At 39.0% G+C, this 20,401-nt stretch overlaps 1 protein-coding gene across 1 annotated transcript in view; it reads left to right on the forward strand.

The window, feature by feature from the left end:
* Positions 1 to 20,401, forward strand: part of ARMC3 (armadillo repeat containing 3) — a 95,016-nt gene that overhangs the window by 23,079 nt on the left and 51,536 nt on the right. Inside the window, exons 5-10 of the mRNA XM_019933172.3 lie at positions 7,443 to 7,511; positions 7,757 to 7,932; positions 10,310 to 10,504; positions 12,914 to 13,097; positions 18,977 to 19,129; positions 19,231 to 19,336. Coding sequence (XP_019788731.2) covers positions 7,443 to 7,511; positions 7,757 to 7,932; positions 10,310 to 10,504; positions 12,914 to 13,097; positions 18,977 to 19,129; positions 19,231 to 19,336 — 883 coding nt within the window. The remainder of the gene's footprint in view (positions 1 to 7,442; positions 7,512 to 7,756; positions 7,933 to 10,309; positions 10,505 to 12,913; positions 13,098 to 18,976; positions 19,130 to 19,230; positions 19,337 to 20,401) is intronic.

The raw sequence follows: 20,401 nt of genomic DNA on the forward strand, positions 1-20,401 counted from the left end.
AAACTGTAAATAAGAATTAATCCAAGAGCATGGGATATCTTTCCTTTTTTTTTTTTTTTTTTTTTTGCGGTACACGGGCCTCTCACTGTTGTGGCCTCTCCCATTGCGGAGCACAGGCTCCGGACGTGCAGGCCCAGCAGCCATGGCTCACAGGCCCTGCCACTCCGCAGCATGTGGGATCTTCCTGGACCAGGACACGAACCCGCGTCCCCTGCATCGGCAGGCGGACCCTCAACCACTGTGCCACCAGGGAAGCCCCATTTCTTTTTTTAAAATTTATTTATTTATTTTGGGGGGTCATCCTTGCTGCACGCAGGCTTTCTCTCTAGTTGCGGCAAGCAGGGGCTACTCTTCGTTGTGCGCAGGCTTTTCTCGTTGCAGTGGCTTCTCTTGTTGTGAAGCATGGGCTCTAGGAGCATGGGCATCAGTAGTTGTGGCATGCAGGCTCAATAGTTGTGGCACACGGGCTTAGTTGCTCCACGGCATGTGGGATCTTCCCGGAGCAGGGATCGAACCCGTGTCCCCTGCATTGGCAGGAGGATTCTTAACCACTGAGCAATCAGGGAAGTGTCTCCATTTCGTTGAATCATCTTCAGTTTCTTTTGTTAGTGTTTTATAGTTCTCAGCATATAAGTCTTTCACCTCCTTGGTCAAGTTTATTCCTAAGTACTTTATTTTTTGGATGCGATTTTAAAATGGATTTTTTTTTTTTACATTCCCTTTCTAATATTTCATTGTTCGTGTAAAGAAATGCAACAATTACTGTATGTTAATCTTGTATCCTGCTACCTTGCTGAATTCACTTATCACTTAATTCTAGTAGTTTTTTGTGTGGAGTCTTAGAGATTATCATACTAAGGGAAGTAATTCAGAAAGAGAAAGACAAATATCATATGACTCCACTTACATGAGGAATCTAAAATATGACACAAATGAACTTATCTATGAAACAGAAACACACTCCCAGACATAGAGAACAGTCTTGTGGTTGCCAAGGGGGATGGGGGTGGGAGAGGGATGGATTGAGAGTTTGGGATTAGCAGATGCAGACTATTATGTATAGAATGGCTAAACAACAAGGTCCAACTGTATAGCACAGGGAACTGTATTCAATATCTTGTAATAAACCATAATGGAAAAAAATACGTATATATTTGTGTAACTGAATCACTTTGCTGTGCAGCAGAAACGAACATAACATTGTAAGTCAACTATACTTCAATAAAATAACTTTTTTAAAAAAGGAATGCACTTAAAACAGATGGCATGGGAACTACAATCCTGAAGCTGTGGAACAAAAACCACATTCACAGAAAGATAGACAAGATGAAAAGGCAGAGGGCTATGTACCAGATGAAGGAACAAGATAAAACCCCAGAAAAACAACTAAATGAAGTGGAGATAGGCAACCTTCCAGAAAAAGAATTCAGAATAATGATAGTGAACATGATCTAGGACCTCAGAAAAAGAATGGAGGCAAAGATCGAGAAGATGCAAGAAATGTTTAACACAGACCTAGAGGAATTAAAGAACAAACAAACAGAGATGAACAATACAATAACTGAAATGAAAACTACACTAGAAGGAATCAATAGCAGAATAACTAAGGTGGAAGAACAGATAAGTGACCCGGAAGACAGAATGGTGGAATTCACTGATGTGGAACAGAATAAAGAAAAAAGAATGAAAAGAGATGAAGACAGCCTAAAAGACCTCTGGGACAACATTAAACGCAACAACATTCGCATTGTAGGGGTCCCAGAAGGAGAAGAGAGAGAGAAAGGACCCGAGAAAATATTGCAAGAGATTATAGTCGAAAACTTCCCTAACAGGGAAAGGGAAATAGCCACCCAAGTCCAGGAAGCTCAGCGAGTCCCATACAGGATGAACCCAAGGAGAAACATGCCGAGACATGAATCAAATTGGCAAAAATTAAAGACAAAGAAAAATTATTGAAAGCAGCAAGAGAAAAATGACAAATAACATACAAGGGAACTCCCATCAGGTTAACAGCTGATTTCTCAGCAGAAACTCTACAAGCCAGAAGGGAGTGGCATGATATACTTAAAGTGATGAGAGGGAAGCACCTACAATCAAGATTACTCTACCCGGCAAGGATCTCATTCAGATTCGACGGTGAAATCAAAAGCCTTACAGACAAGCAAAAGCTAAGAGAATTCAGCACCACCAAACCAGCTCTACAACAAATGCTAAAGGAACTTCTCTAAGTGGGAAACACAAGAGAAGAAAAGGACCTACAAAAACAAACCCAAAACGATTAAGAAAATGGTCATAGGAACATACATATCGATAATTACCTTAAACGTGAATGGATTAAATGCTCCAACCAAAAGACACAGGCTTGCTGAATGGATACAAAAACAAGACCCATATATACGCTGTCTACAAGAGACCCACTTAAGACCTAGAGACACATACAGACTGAAAGTGAGAGGATGGAAAAAGATATTCCATGCAAATGGAAATCAGAAGAAAGCTGGAGTAGCAATACTCATATCAGATAAAATAGACTCTAAAATAAAGAATGTTACAAGAGACAAGGAAGGACACTACATAATGATTAAGGGATCAATCCAAGAAGAAGATATAGCAATTATAAATATATATGCACCCAACATAGGAGCACCTCAATACATAAGGCAACTGCTAACAGCTATAAAAGAGGAAATCGACAGTAACACAGTAATAGTGGGGGACTTTAACAACTCGCACCAATGGACAGGTCATCCAGACAGAAAATTAATAAGGAAACAGAAGCCTTAAATGACACAATAGACCAGATAGATTTAATTGATATTTATAGGACATTCCATCCAAAAACAGCAGATTACACTTTCTTCTCAAGTGTGCACAGAACATTCTCCAGGATAGATCACATCTTGGGTCACATATCAAGCCTCAGTTAATTTAAGAAAATTGAAATCATATCAAGCATCTTTTCTGACCACAACGCTATGAAAATGAATTACAGGGAAAAAAACATAAAAAACACAAACACATGGAGGCTAAACAATACGTTACTAAATAACCAAGAGATCACTGAAGAAATCAGAGAGGAAATCAAAAAATACCTACAGACAAATGACAATGAAAACATGACGATCCAAAACCTATGGGATGCAGCAAAAGCAGTTCTAAGAGGGAAGTTTATAGCAATACAAGCCAAGCTCAAGAAACAAGAAAAATCTCAAATAAACAATCTAAACTTACACCTAAAGGAACTAGAGAAAGAAGAACAAACAAAACCCAATGTTAGCAGAAAGAAAGGAATCATAAAGATCAGAGCAGAAATAAATAAAATAGAAACAAAGAAAACAGTAGCAAAGATCAATAAAACTAAAAGCTGGTTCTTTGAGAAGATAAATAAAATTGATAAACCATTAGCCAGACTCATCAAGAAAAAGAGGGAGAGGACTCAAATCAATAAAATTAGAAATGAAAAACGAGAAGTTACAACAGACACTGCAGAAATACAAAGCATCCTAAGAGACTACTACAGGCAAGTCTATGCCAATAAAATGGACAACCTGGAAGAAATGGACAAATTCTTAAAATGTATAACCTTCCAAGACTGAACCAGGAAGAAATAGAAAATATGAACAGACCAATCACAAGTAATGAAATTTAAACTGTGATCAAAAATCTTCCAACAAACAAAAGTCCAGGACCAGCTGGCTTCACAGGTGAATTCTATCAAATATTTAGAGAAGAGCTAGCACCCACCCTTCTCAAACTCTTCCAAAAAATTGCAGAGGAAGGAACACTCCCAAACTCATTCTATGAGGCCACCACCACCCTGATACCAAAACCAGACGAAGATACTACCAAAAAAAAAAAAATTACAGACAAAAAAATCTTAAAATTTGTATGGGACACCAAAGACCCCGAAGAGCCAAACAAGTCTTGAGGCAAAAGAACGGAGCTGGAGGAACCAGACTCCCTGACTTCAGACTATACTACAAAGCTACAGTGATCAAGTCAATATGGTACTGGCACAAAAACAGAAATATAGATCAATGGAACAAGATAGAAAGCCCAGAGATAAACCCACGCACCCATGGTCAACTAATCTATGACAAAGGAGGCAAGGATATACAATGGAGAAAAGACAGTCTCTTCAATAAGTGGCGCTGGCAAAACTGGACAGCTACATGTAAAAGAATGAAATTAGAACACTGCCTAACACCATACACAAAAATAAACTCAAAATGGATTGGAGACCTAAATGTAAGACCAGACACTATAAAATTCTTAGAGGAAAACATAGGAAGAACACTCTTTGACATAAATCACAGCAAGATCTTTTTTTTTTTTTTGTGGTACGCGGGCCTCTCACTGTTGTGGCCTCTCCCATTGCAGAGCACAGCCTCTGGACGCGCAGGCTCAGCGACCATGGCTCACGGGCCCAGCTGCTCTGCGGCATGTGGGATCTTCCCGGACCAGGGCACGAACCCGTTTCCCCTGCATCGGCAGGTGGACTCTCAACCACTGTGCCACCAGGGAAGCCCAGCAATATCTTTTTTGATCCACCTCCTAGAGTCATGGAAATAAAAACAAAAATAAACAAATGGGACCTAATGAAACTTCAAAGCTTTTGCACAGCAAAGGGAACCATAAACAAGACGAAAAGAAAACCCTCAGAATGGGAGAAAATATCTGCAAACAAATCAACGGACAAAGGATTAATCTCAAAAATATATTAACAGCTCATGCAGCTCAATATTAAAAAAACAAACAACCCAATCCAAAAATGGGCAGAAGACCCAAATAGACATTTCTCCAAAGAAGACCTACAGATGGCCAAGAAGCACATGAAAAGCTGCTCAACATCACTAATTATTAGAGAAATGCAAATCAAAACTACAATGAGTTATCACCTCACACCAGTTAGAATGGGCATCATCAGAAAATCTACAAACAACAAATGCTGGAGAGGGTGTGGAGAAAAGGGAACCCTCTTGCACTGTTGGTGGGAATGTGAATTGATACAGCCACTATGGAGAACAGTATGGAGGTTCCTTAAAAAACTAAAAATTGAATTACCATATGATCCAGCAATCCCACTACTGGTCATATACCCAGAGAAAACCATAATCCAAAAAGACACATGCACCCCAATGTTCATTGCAGCACTATTTACAATAGCCAGGTCATGGAAGCAACCTAAATGCCCATCGACAGATTAATGGATAAAGAAGATGTGGTACATATATACAATGGAATATTACTCAGCCATAAAAAGGAATGAAATTGGGTCATTTGTTGAGACGTGGATGGATCTAGATACTGTCATACAGATTGAAGTTAAGTCAGAAAGAGAAAAACAATTATCATGTATTAATGCATATATGTGGAACCTAGAAAAATGGTACAGATGAACCGGTTTGCAGGGCAGAAGCTGAGACACAGATGTAGAGAACAAACGTATGGTCACCAAGGGGGGAAAGCGGCGGGTTGGTGGGGATGGTGGTGTGATGAATTGGGCGATTTGGATTGACATGTATACACTGATGTGTATAAAATTGATGACTGAAAAAAAAAAAAAAAAAAACCCAGATGGCATGAAGGTACTCCGGGAAGGAAGGTGCTGGCAGTTCTGAACCAAGCTAGAATTGTAGGTGTCCCACTGCTTGCCTAGAACGTGTTCATGTGGCCCAACCACCAAGTCCAAGTTGCCATATCTGAGAGTGTTCTCTGCTGAGAAAGAAGGGGACAGAGATCAATATTATATTTAAAGTGACAGAAGTAGCAGCTTACCCATTATTTCTGCTGAATTAACCTCAAGAACAGAAGGACTATTTGAACAATCTGGTGTCAGAAAGTTTAATAACAAGTTAATCAGCTATGCCACCAATTTACAAGAGCTGCCATTGAATCTGAATGATCCATTGAGCCTTAAGAAAGTGGTGTAGTGGATAAACCTCCTAGATCTGTTGTTGAACAGACCTGGGCTAAATTCATATGTAGAAAGGAATTTCGTGGCCCAGAGAATCCTCTGATGAAAACTTTTAACTTGTTTGGGCACAGCAAGGGGGTGGTGGCACATACAGATGCAGCAAGGGGCCCTCTCCCTGTGGGAGCAGATGCTTCCTGCAGGGAAACACAAGGAGCAGAGAGTACACAGGGCCAGAATCTTCCTGACCTCGTGGTCAGCGTTGTAGCAGAAACTCTGAAGTAGATGGAAGATTATCTTGTATACTAAGTGGAGAATGTACTTGGAGATCTAAAAGCCCAGAAATGCTTTTCTTCTAGCATGTAAAAATAGGGAACTTTGGTACAACCTTCCAAAAAATCATTGCAAACAACACAGACTGGACTCATAAGAGTGAGAAGAGAATGACAGCATGCTTTTCCAGAGGGGGCACCTCTGCCTAGTTTACCAGGACACTTGGAAGGATCTGACTATTATGCCATGGCTATTATTTCTAGACCTGTGGAGGTAATGCGTTTTTCAGAGGAGTTTCGACTGTAAAATATGAAGTCCTACGCTTCCCCAAAACGCAATTATTCTTTTGCGCTGAAAGCCTATGCATGCGCATATATAGCTAGCTGTAAGTTCGCTAGCCCTCTTTGAGCCATTTTGAACAGAACAGAGAGAAAGAAGTTTCGACAGGTTGAGGAACAGCCACATCCCTGAATCACACAGGAAAAGGTGTCCAAGAAAAGGCAAACGTATCCGGCGGTTAATTCCCGAGACCATCTGCTTCAGCTGCTGCAAAGTGAATTTTTCCAAACTTCTGGTAACACTAATCTTGGCTTACAGAAGAGATAACCGACCAAGAAGAGAAATTGCAAAACTGAAGTAGCAGCTATGCCTTATTTCTCAGAAAAAGGGGGTTAAGGATGGCAAGAAAGAAGCAGGGGCATAATTGTCTAGCTTTAATTAGGCTCCTGTAAATAATACAAAAGTGAACTTTAAAAAATTAATATACTTATCTTTAAGCATCTTTGGCATTTCTGATAAGCAAATGGAACATATACAAGATGTATTTATGGGAAAAGGCTGAGGATAATTCTTATTTGCATTTTATACTAGTTTTATTAAAATCTAAATTTAAAAATATCCTCCCAACAAAACAAAAAGAATTACTGTTATATCATAAGCAAGTGTAGGGCACAGTAACTCAACTTTACTGATGGTGTTCTAGGCACTTTCGTGCATTTATGGTTATCTTTTCTAGTGTTTTGGAAGGTCGTACAGCTGAGCAATCAAGCAACATGGGCTATAGTCTGTCTGGGGTCAGACAGACCTGGGTGTGAAACCCGTCCCCACCTCTTACTTGCTGTGTGATTGTGAACCTCAATTTCCTTATCTGTAAAATTAGGTAATAATAGAACCTATCTCATAAGGAACTATTCCACAGACATTGCCATTATTATTATAATTAATAAACATTAATATTCTGTTTCTTCTTTTGTAGATGATGTCAAAAAATTGTTAAGGGAGTTAGATGTCATGAATTCTGTGATTGCTCAGCTGGCCGCAGAAGGTAACTCTGCATCCTCCATCTATCAATATTTCAAAAATGGGGAATGATTTATTGTTCGCATCTGATTAAAGTACTGATTGAAAATAGTTTATGAAACACCAATTCTGTATTGTCATTAAACTCTCTCAAACTAAGATGGGCTCCAACCAAGGTAAGATCTGTGGAGCTTTGGTTTCCACAGCGTGGTTTAACATAATGGTTGAATAAGCCTTTACATACTTGTGTTATTTGTTTTTGATACACAGAGGAAGTAGTTATCCATGAGTTTGCTAGTCTTTGCCTAGCAAACATGTCTGCAGAGTATACCAGCAAAGTGCAAATATTTGAACAAGGTGGATTAGAGCCTCTCATCAGACTGCTAAGCAGCCCAGACCCGGACATGAAGAAGAATTCTATCGAGTGCATTTACAACTTGGTCCAGGTGAGGTTAATTTCTAACAATGAGTTTTGACAAAAGCTGGTTATAGAATTTATTTTCCCATTAAAAAAAGGACAAAGCTTTAAAAAAAAGGTCCAGTTTTAATTAAAATCACTCCTTCTCAGTACTATTTAGTAGTTATCATTCAGAGGAAAAATAATGGAAGTTTAGAGTCGATACCTTTCAGTTTTCACGTTTTGTAAGTAATTGTCCCCCACAAAAGGGCATTTTAAAAGAATAGAATGGGCTTGCAAATTAAGGCAGGATTATACTAGGTAAGTACTATTTCTTCCAAAACAGGAACTCTAATATTAGTGTTGAACTAGTTTTGACCTAGGCAGTTAACTGTTGATCTAATCTTGGTGATCCAATTGGTTGGTATCATCTGCCTTACACAATGTACCAAGATTTTGGATTCAGCTTATTTGTTGGTGAAAAGTTGAGTTTTGCTGAACAGAACTCATCATTCACAGTTGCAAGATGCTACCTCACTGTGATGCTTTCCTTCATAATGGAAGAAACACCCTACCCACCCTCCGCCCACAACCTGTCCTGTCCTCTGGCCCCTCCCCTCCAATCCCCAACCCAGCACACACACCCTCACACCCCCAGCAGGTCAGCTTGCTGCCACTTTGGACAGCCTTCTCTGCTTCTTTTCCTGTTCAGGTTCCTGAACAATTCCCACACACGTTTGATAAGCTTTAGACCACCTGGAAGTACAAGACACCATTTTAAATAGCCGTCAAGAGAATGTGAAAGAAGAGATATGGAAGCAAAGGTGAAGGAGGTTTCATTGAGAAGCAAAGTATCTAGACAAAATATACAGAAAAAGAGGACAAAGGCACTCATGCCAAAAGGCACCCAAAGCATGCAACCCTGGCCCTGGCATGTCCTTGCCACGTAGCTGGGCACCCACTGGTGTTACCTTTCCTCTTCCTGAAGAGCAAGTGCAGCCATACCCCTTCTCTGGTGACTTTACTTCATCCTATAGGCCTAAATAATCCTGAAAACGTGTCTGTGTGTTTCATGCCAAGACTCCTCATTAAGTCTATTTCTCTATATTTTTTATCAAGTGGAAATGAAAAGACTTACCTCCACTATTCTTCATAACAGAAGGACTAGCTAATAACAGTGTATTCATGTCCTAAGGCTGCTGTAACAAAGTACAACAAACTGGCTAAAACAACAGGAACCTATTCCCTCACGGTTCTGGAGGCTGGACTTCTGACATCAAGGTGTCATCAGGGCCATGCTCCGTCTGGGACTCTGGGTAGAATCCTCCCTTACCTCTTCCCAGCTTCTGGTGGTGGCTGTGAATCCTTGGTGGTCCCTGGTTTGCAGCCTCATCACTGCAATCTCTCCCTCTGTCAGCTCTCTCGCCTCCTGTTATAAAGACACCAACCTTATACGGACACCAATAATTACCCACCCTACTCCCCCATGACCTTAGCTTAACTAATTACATCTGCAACGATCCCATTTCCAAATAAGGTCACATTTTGAGGTACTGAGGAGTAGGACTTCAAGATATTTTGCGGGGGGTACAATTCAACCCATAGCAAGCAGCAACCTACAGTTTTTATGTCTGAAGGAAGCTGACTATGAGAGGCCAGTTGAAGGATAGACAGAGGGAAGATAAGCTGGAAGTGGGGTCTTTTCTGTCTTTAATTCTATTTTAAGTTTACCCTGTTTTGATTTAAAATGTCATGATTTAGTAGTCAGAGTTTGGGGGCTTTTCATGACTTTTTTGCTTTGTTTTCTCTGTCGCTCACCCCAACGACCCTCCCTCCACCACTCACCCAGGATTACAGGCACACCATGCAGAGCGACTTGTCTGGACTCTAATGACCCCTTGCTCTTGTAAATGTCTTAAATTAAGGTTATGTGTCAGAACTAAACCTGATGTAAATTTGCATGCACAGGTCCTGCCAACAGCACTGCATGCAGATTAGTATTTTATAAACCATCCATCTGAATGACAATAATAAGGAATTGATACCGTCATTTCATTTTATCGACTACTATTTGAAACAGGGTATAGCGTGTGAAAAGAATTTCATTATGCATAGATTTTATTGTGATGCTGTTTGTAGTAAGAGGAATTTTCTGTATAATAAAAAAACAGTAGCTGCTGAGAAGTCATAGATCATGCCTATTTCCTATTACTGACAAGGTCTGTATAGTTAAAATGAATATTTTGGTGTTGTCAATCCAGGGTTTGCTTATATTTGTTTGTGAGTTATTTTGGAAGCAAATCCAGAATAAAAGATGGGAACATTATAACTTATAATGTTCTTTGTTAAAAAATAGAATCTCTCCATTCTTAAGACTGTATTTTGCTTTAAAAACCACTTATTTGAACATTTATATTTCCTGGCAGGATTTTCAGTGCCGAGCGACACTTCAAGAACTAAATGCAATCCCTCCTATATTAGATCTCTTGAAGTCAGAATATCCAATTATTCAGTTGTTGGCTCTCAAAACCTTAGATGTTATTACAAATGATAAGGAGTGCCGGGCAATGCTAAGAGACAGTCAAGGAGTGGACCATCTTATTAAGATCCTAGAAACTAAGGTACCTATAACATTCATTCAACTCTCTATGAGGAGATGTATCTCTCCTAAGTGTTGTTATAAAATACAAATTATAGAATATTTTTAAATGAAATTTTATTATATTTAAGCATGATGCTAAGTAGAATGGACTAATTTGCTTATTGCTACATAGTTTACCAGCACAATTAAATCAGACAATTGGTAGAGGGCATTCTAAAATAATTTAATTTTTTAAAATCTTCTGATTTAAGATTTTTAAATTTTTGTTTGTGATCTTATGTTTTCTTGAAACACCTAGAATTAGTCTTTTAACCTTTGTCTGCCCCAGTTTTCTTTAGGGTAATGCAAGAAGAGTCATTTACCACACACGATGGAGGGTAACCTGCTTTACTCAGTCTACTGATTTAAATATTAATTTCACCTAAAAAATGCCTTCACAGAAACATCTAGAATAATGTTTAACTAAATATCTGGATACTGTGGGCTAGCCAAATTAAAACATAAATATTAACCATCGCTAGTCTATCTGGCATCCGTACACAGCTCCTAAATCATTAATCTCCAAATAAAGACAAAAACAAGATCATACTTCCACTTAACATGGTCCAGCTGTCCTGTGTACAACAAAACACACACTGTCCCCTTCCCCATAGGAGGATGCAAAGTCCTTGGATGATGTTTCCTCTTCTCCTTGACATCCCATAATAAGATGTAAAATTAACCGTACTTAAATACCATATTGTAAAGGCAGTACATCTCATGTTGCCTGAGGGGATAAGAGAGAGAAGAAAAGGATATTTCATGCACACACACACACACACGCACATTCATAACAAAATAAGGAAGCAATACTCATGACAATTATAGTCCTCTTTTCTGTAACTGATCACATGGTTGTAGTTGGTATTTATAACTACCTTTTTCCGATACCCGTTCCATATTCCGCTTGCCCTCAGCAAGCACCTCAGCTCATCTTGATTCTTTTTTTTTTTTTTTTTTTGCGGTACGCGGGCCTCTCACTGTTGTGGCCTCTCCCGTTGCGGAGCACAGGCTCCAGACGCGCAGGCTCCGCGGCCATGGCTCACGGGCACAGCCGCTCCGCGGCATGTGGGATCCTCCCGGACCGGGGCACGAACCCGTGTCCCCTGCATTGGCAGGCGGACTCTCAACCACTGCACCACCAGGGAAGCCCCATCTTGATTCTTTACTTGATGTGGTGACCCAAACCTTCATTCCTGAAGAGCCTGGACCATTAGTAGTGGTACCCAGATTGGGTCATTATAGTTTTCCATCAACCTTAATCACAGGGTATGGTATTACTAAGAAATGCCATAAGGGACCCCCTGTATTCCAGGCATAGTCTTCCTCACCTCTGTTGTGGAGCAGCAGTCCAATTTCCCTTGGATAGGTGGGCTCAATCACCCCAATCAGCACAGTAACTCTCTTCTTTGCCTGTTGATTCAGAACCATGAGGCTCCCAAAGAGGCCAGGTGGCAGTCTTAGCTTTTAGTTCTGTGGACTCATGGTTGTGTCTCCTGGTGGAAGTATCCCTCCCTTTGGATCTAAGATTTCTAGATCAGCAGAGCATAAGGTTTACAGGTACAGGAAACAAAATGTTTGCTACTGAATTGCCATGGGTAATAGTGAGTGGTGCCACTCCCATATCCATTCCTTGGTTCCTGGGAGTAACAGCAACATATAGGATGCTGTTCCAGAGAACATATAGCCCTGCAAGTTAGCTAGCCACTTAGCTAGCGCTGTCACTGTGTCTTGCATAGGCCATTCTATCAAGCCAGCTGCTTCAGGATGGTAGGGAACATGGGAAGGCCAGTGATTTCTGTGACCATCTGCCCACTGCTGCATTTCTTTTGCTGTGAAGTGAGTTTCTTGATCAGAACCACTGCTGTGTAGAATACCATGGCAGTGGAGCATCTTTACTGTGATTTCTACCTTAAATTTCTAACTGTTCAGAAAAGGCTTCAGTTTTCCACTGCTATGGGGATTCTGGAGATTCCTCAGGCAAGAAAGCCACACACTCACAATACCTCCCTCTACCAATTGGAGATTTTAAGGAATATACTTTCTTTCAGCTTCTGTCTGCTTTTTCAAAAAATATTTTCTTTAGATTTTAAACTTGTCGGTGGAAGTCTGTTTGAGCAACATCACTTGGATACCATTACTGGAAGTTTCCAGCAACTATTTTTTATCTGTAAAACATTTTGGAATAGGGGAAATGAGAAGAGATGGGACTAATGGTCAGGGAGAGAGATGTCACATTAATAAACAGAACTGTTTCCTTGGGCCTCTGTCACAACAAAATTAATTACATTATGTTCTGACTGATCTGAGTCCCTCTTGTAATAAAATTTGGAAAGTGTGGATTGCTTTTATTACAATTTTCTAAAGTTGTGTTTGCTTTTATTATTAGGAATTGAGTGACCTTCATATAGAAGCGCTTTCCGTGTTGGCCAATTGCCTTGAAGATATGGATACCATGGTGATGATTCAGCAGACAGGGGGTCTTAAGAAGCTCCTATCATTTGCAGAAAACTCTACAATTCCTGATATTCAAAAGAATGCAGCAAGAGCAATTACTAAAGCCGCTTATGATCGTATGTTTCATTTTGTATAAACTAAGCATACCTATTTCCTCCTGTAGTCTTGATTTCAATTAGTACTAACAAATGCTACAGCATTTGTCTGCTTTTAGATGGTCATTTGAGGATAGTGCTATACTTACTATTCAAGATCAAAATTCATCTCAATGCTAGTAAGTAAAAGTAGAGATTGCTTTGTCCAGGATTTAATAAACTCAATATGATTTAATTATAACCTATTTTTAAACAGTTCATTCCTAAATTAAGTTTTAAGCTTTTATTTCTCCTGATTTTGAAATTTTACAGAATGTATGCACTCTCTGTAATCCCGAAAACATCATTTCAATAAATCCACATTTGGAATGATATCTATACAGTAATTTCGAGTTGCAGCTGGAGTCTAGCTGTTCCATGTTATATAGCTGTGAAAAATAATATGCTCATACTATACACAAAATACAATTTTCATTTCACTGGCAAGCTATGTTGACATAAATCTGTAAAATATGGGAGATTAATTACATCGTGAGCACTGAAGATAAAATTATAATTTCAATTTATGTATATTTGGAGTATTTTATTTAATAAAAGATGTGATTTTATTTTCCCCCTTCCACATCACCCCTCTTATAAATGATGACAGCTTTGACTAGTTTAAGTGATTTATATTCTAAACATATATACTCACATCTGTATATATGTCTATATTATGGGAAACATTTCCTTTTCAACCCATACTGGATTTCTTCAAAGTTTTAATGCAGTGTGCCAAATTTCACCTCCCAGTACTAAGTCAATAGAGAGGGGCCTCATGAGTTACATCATACAGGCCAAATCTAAAGACAGCCTGTAAAATTAATTTTGACAAAATTGCTTAATTCAGAATTCTCCCAAAAGGAACTTAGGCGTTGTCATTACCTGGTCAGTTCTGTTCTCCATCTATCCCAGGCCTTCTTAGTTATTTGAGACCAGATGAGAGGGCAATGGAAAGACATGAGCAATGTCAAACCTAAAATTTTTACGTATCTCAACTTCTCTTTGGGTTTCGGCCCCTCTTGTGATACAAGTTTCGTGAGTTTATTACCCATCACTCGATACAGTAGTGAAAAGAGCACGGGACGGAGAGCTCTTGCACTCTAGTTCTACTACTAATTACGCTATTGGCACTGCAGTGACCTAGGGATGTGTCTGTGAGTGAGCTACAGACTATCTGGACTGTTTATGAATTCATTTATTAATGTTTATTAAGCCCCCAGTTTGTATCAACAAACCCAGGGCAGGCAAGTAAGCAGGCAGTCGCGATGCCGTGTTAAACGTGCCTGATGATGGGGGAACAGGATCCCCCAGGAGGGTCCACCTAACGCAGACTCGGGTCAGACAAGCCTTCCTGGAACAGGTGATTTACAGGCTCAGACCTAGAGGAGATGAGGGAAACTGGCTGGGCAAAGAAGGTCCTGGTGGGTCGGCGGGGCTCAGCAGTGCTCTGAGGAGAAGGGACAGTGTGTAGTGGCCAGAGAGGGACAGAGCGTGGTGAGTTCCAGAGCTGAAAGTTTTCAGAATGGCCAGTGAATAGAGTGCAGCAGAAAACTGAGAGTCCAGGCCGGAGAAGTAATGAGGCGCCACATGCTAACGGGCATCACGAGCCAAGTTTAAGGGCTTTGGACTTTATTTTCATGGCAACAAAGCACCCCTCAAGTGACTTAGAGCGGGGAGGGAACCCTACAGATTTTCACTTTTTAGAGAAAGAGCACTCTTGCTGCAAAGTGGAGAAGAGATTAGACATGCACAGGACCAGATGCAGGAAGACCGGGAAGGGGACTCGAGGTGAGAGGCGGGGGGTCCTGAAGCAGAGCCGCGGTGGTCGTGATGGACTCAGAGGCGTCTGCAAGGAGACCCAGCAGCACGGTGCTTGAGGGTCCATATGGGTTTGTTGAATGACTCTGTGGGTTGGGGGAAGAAGAAGGTAATGCCAAGGACAAGGCCTTCTGGCTTGGACAGCTGGACGTAGAATGGTGCCACTCACAGAAATGGGGAACTCAAGAAGAAGGGCAGGTTTTGATTGAAGGAAAGGAGATGAGGTCTGTTCTTTTTTGAAAAATTGTAAAATACACATAGTATAAAATTCACCGACTTCACCATTTCTAAGCGTACAGTTCAGTGGTATTAAATACATTCATGTTGTGCTACCATCACCACCATCCAGCTACAGGCCTCTTCGTCTCACAAGCCTAACCTTCTGTACCCAGGAATAAATAACTCCCCCCTTCTCCCTCCCTGCAGTCCTTGGAAACCATTCTTTCTGTCTCTGTGAGTTTGACTACAAGTACTTATATAAGTGGAATCATACAATATTTGCCCTTTTGTGATTGGCTTATTTCACTCACCATAATGTCCTCAAGGTTCATTCATGTTGTAGCATGTGTCAGGGTGTCCTTCCTTTTCAACTCTGAAAAATATGCCATTGTATGATTATATCACATTTGTTGATCCTTTCATCTGCTAATAGACACCTGGATTGCTTCCACCTTTTGGGTACAGTGAATAATGCTGCTATGAACACAGATGTACAAATATCTCTTTGGGCCCCCGCTTCCAGTTCTTTAGGGTATATATCCAGAATTGGAATTGCTGAATCATACGGTAATTCTACGTTTACTAATTTGAGGAACTGCCATACTGTTTTCCATAGCAGCTACACCATTTTACATTCCCATCAACAGGGCACAAGGGTTCCAATTTCTCCACATTCTTGCCAACACTTGGTATATTCTGTCTTTTTTTCTTTTTTTTAATAGTAGCCATCCTAATGGGTGTGAAGTGGTATCTCTTTGTGTTTTGATTTGCATTTCCTTCATGGTTAGTGATGTTGAGCATCTTTTTCATGTGCTAAATGGCCACTTAAAAAATCTTCTTTGGAGAAATGCCTATTCAAATCCTTTGCCCATTTTTAAACTGGGTTTAAAATTTTTTTTGTTATTGAATTGTAGGAGTTTTTATATTTTCTAGATATTAACTCTTTATCCGATATATGACTTGCAAATATTTTCTCCCATTCTGTGGCTTGCCTTTTTAACTCTATTGATTGTGTCTTTTGATGCACAGACATTTTAAACTTTGATGTAGTCCAGTTTATATTTTCTTAACTCCATTCATAAGTAGGTTTTTACAAATGTTGCTCCTTATACTGTTCCATATTCATTTATAACATTCTCTTTTTACTTTCCATCATCATAAAAGTTTTTTGTAGGCTAGGGTTAGGGTTAGCATTGTCATTGCATGTCAAAAACACAGTTGAAACAAAACCACATAATATACACTCTTTAAGTTTTGTTTGCTGAGTAAAGTTTTAATATGCACCCCTAAATTAGTATGCCTTTGACCTGGCACCAGGAGGAGGAAGGTGTTAACTACCATTTTGCCATGAGGTTTATGAACTGCATTAACATCTCAGCAGGAGCACAGGTGGCCCACTAGCAACTTCTGAGAATGGGTAAAGAAAAGCATCATTACATACAGATTTATTTTCAGATACAAAACCTCATGCCTTTAAATTTAGTGATACTGAACAAATGTTATTTTTAAAGGACATTATTCTATTAGTAGCATAATTACCTTGCCATCTTTACTTTCTGTGTAATTAACACGTAAATACTTCTCAGTGTAGCAATTCAATGAAGGTACTTGGTTAATATGTTAATTCATCTTTTAAATCCATTATAGCCACGCTGCAGTCAGCACTTTTGAGGTTTGGTGAACACAGCTGGATTTTGAGAACACTCCCAGCAGGGTTGAGAAACTAATTGCCCACAGTATTTAAATTAGTTTTTAAAAATTGTTCCAATAATTGTGTATACACTGTTTATTGTAACCATCATATACTCCAAAGTTAGTCTTTTCAAATTAATTCTTTTGGTCGATTTTCTTGATAGAATCCACTCAGAGTATTCTGTTTAGTGAAGTTGATTGAGCATCATCTCGGAAGTCTTTTTTTTTTTTTTTTTTCGGTACGCGGGCCTCTCACTGTTGTGGCCTCTCCCGTTGCGGAGCACAGGCTCCGGACGCGCAGGCTCAGTGGCCATGGCTCACGGGCCCAGCAGCTCCGCGGCATGTGAGATCTTCCCAGACCGGGGCACGAACCCGTGTCCCCTGCACCGGCAGGCGCACTCTCAACCACTGCGCCACCAGGGAAGCCCATCTTGGAAGTCTTAATTATAAATCTGAGGACTTTAAGTCAGAGATTCTGGAAAAGTTTGAGATCTTGTTTATTCAGGGAAAACTAATAAGGACTACATATATTTTAAAACATTTTAGGGGCCATATACTTGAGATTTAAGTATTAATCGCAGCTTGTTAATGAAACAGTTATGGCCTGACTGAATTCCAGTTTTAAATGAAAGGAGCAGGGATTAAAATGATAGGATTATAGGACATGGTTCATGATTGCTTTAAGACGAATGAACAGAAGTGTTAGTGACTTAGCTTGTGCCAGTGATGGCCAGATTGCTCCGGCATACATCTGTGTATCAGAGGAACAAAGGCCAAAACAGTATTTGCAAAGGTGGTGACATCTGACCATGATACCGCTTCTGTGAAAAAGGTAATTTTTAAAAATCATTGTTGAAAGAAGACAAAAATCAATAAAAGTGGAAACCTAGTTGCTATAATTTCTGAAGATATCTCTGGGAAAAAAGTTAATTAAAATATGTACAAGTAGTGAATTATTTCCACATGTTGATGTAATCTAAGGTAGTATCAGCATTTTTTGCAGAGATCTTTATTCTAACAAAATATTCTTCTCTTGTATATCAACATCCTAAGAGCACATATCACACATTCTTCCATTTTAATCATTTACATTGACTTTATAAAGGTTAATTAATGAGAACCAAACCTATGACAAAATTTTCTTAGGAACTGTAAATAAATTAGCAAGGAATTATTTGTAAGCTGTTTCTTTTCCAACTTGTCTCTGGTTCTGTTATAGCATTAAAACTGAGTTCGGTTTAATATATATTTTTTCTAGCACATGCTTTTAATAAATAGTAATTTATTTAGAATTAACTGTAGAACACAAAACAAAAATTGTTTAATGTTCTAATTTAATTCAATGCAGTATTTGCTTTTGTATAGTGATGAGATTGTCATTTATTAAAAAATCAAACTAAATAGAGGAACATCGGGAACAAAAAGAACATTAAAAATACTTTGGTTTTGGTTTTAATTTAGTGTTTTATAGTGGGGTTAATATCATGGTATGTACTTAAGAGTCATAACTTTGTTTTCAAACGGAACTGTGCTATGTTTATGTTATTTTATGTTTATGGCAACTTAGCAATTAAGTAATTATTATAGTTTTTGCTATGTCAGCATGTATTGTAACAAGATAAAAGATGATCATAAATTCTTAAGACTTGGGATCATATCAATACTTTATTACTCATTTTGACTTTCTCCTCCTCTCTGCTCTGCTCTTGAGCATCCAGCTCACAAGTTTGTGCGTCTTAGGCATTCTTCAAATATAGGGCTTTGTATTTAAAATAAACAGGTTTTTGTATTCAGTGAGAAGAGCGCATGTGAACACAGCACCATGACAGGCATATGACTGATGTTAAATAAGTTCTTGCTAAGTCTGAAGCTTGCCTCTTTCTTATTACAGAATTTTCTCTGCCATAGTACTGATATCATATGAGGGAAAATGAAAAAAATGCAATGCCCATAATTCATTTTGCATAATCACTGTGTTCTAAAGGATAAATAGGTATATATTTTAGACTGTGACTAAAGCTAACAAATAGTTTGAATTCCTATCATATTTTGGATGCGGAAGTCTTTACACTTGCACAGTTTTTGCAGCAAAATTCTGATTTTTTTTTCTCCCTTTTGGTTTATGAAAGCTGAAAATAGAAAACTTTTTCACGAACAAGAAGTTGAAAAATGCCTTGTAACCCTTTTGGGTTCTGAAAACGATGGAACTAAAATTGCCGCTTCCCAAGCTATTTCGGCAATGTGTGAGAATTCGGGCAGCAAAGAATTTTTCAATAATCAGGGTAAGCAAACTGGAAAAGGCCACTTTGAACATTTTTAGGTTGCCGTATTCTAGTTCACATCGATGTCTGTAAAGTCACATTTTACCTTTCTTTTTCTGTAGGGATCCCACAGTTAATTCAGTTACTAAAAAGTGACAATGAAGAGGTAAGGGAAGCTTCGGCCCTTGCCCTGGCGAATCTGACCACTTGTAATCCCGCTAATGCAAAGTAAGTACAAAAAGACTCATTCAACAGGGACTTGTTTATGGGATATTTAACAGTCCAAGATGTCCTCATCGTAATCTCCTGGCTTTCAAGGCAGTTTACATATTCTTTCAGATGCTTCTATGTTGAGTTATTTATTCCTCAGGAACCCTTATGAAAATAAGAGTCAGCAGATAAGCCTGTTTTCCAAAGACATTACAAAATCTTGAGGGTTTCTGGGCTTGCTGGGAAAATGTGCAGGCCATTTGATGCAGGTAACAGGCTAAATCTTGTAGAAGGTTCCAGAACAGAGAAAACTGGCTAATGTTGGAAATATTAAAGACAGTCTACAAATATTGGTAAATCAAGAAAAAAATTTTAAAGAACCAATTTTAAAAGGACATAAACATTAGATAAATCGAGAAACATTTTAAAAGTCCATTGAAAACAACATATATGGGTATATACTTATGGAGAAGGGTTGAAAAGGAATGTCCTCCGTATTCCAAACACTGTGAAATGTAATTTATATTCATTTAAAATTTTAATTGTCTAGATATTCCATCTACTAATGAGGAAACTGAAGCTCTGCAAGTTTCCCTAATTTTCCTGGGTACATATATTCATTCAACTCGATGAGCTAGAAATTAAAGCCAGATCTGTTAGACCCCAAAGCCTTACTATTTCCTCTACAGAAGATACAGTTGCCTTATAAAACAGTAAGAATTTTTAGAAGGCAACTTTCATAAATAAAATGATTATTGCCATTTGCGATAACATGGATGGGCCCTGAAGATATACTGAGTGAAGTAAGTCAGATGGAGAAAGACAAATATTCTATGATTTCACTCTTATGTGGAATATAAAAAACAAACCAACAAAATAAATGAACAAGCCCAATCAAACAAAAACAAATGTATCGATACAAAGAACAGAGTAGTGATTACCAGAGGGGAAGGGGCGGGGTGGTGGGGCGTGGGAGTGGGAAATGGGTAAAGGGGATCAACTGTATGGTAACGGATGGAAACTAAATTTTTGGTGGTGAGCACACCATAGTGTATACAGAAGTAGAAATATAATGTACATATG

This window comes from Tursiops truncatus, chromosome 2 (assembly GCF_011762595.2).
Source record: "Tursiops truncatus isolate mTurTru1 chromosome 2, mTurTru1.mat.Y, whole genome shotgun sequence".
NCBI lineage: Eukaryota > Metazoa > Chordata > Mammalia > Artiodactyla > Delphinidae > Tursiops > Tursiops truncatus.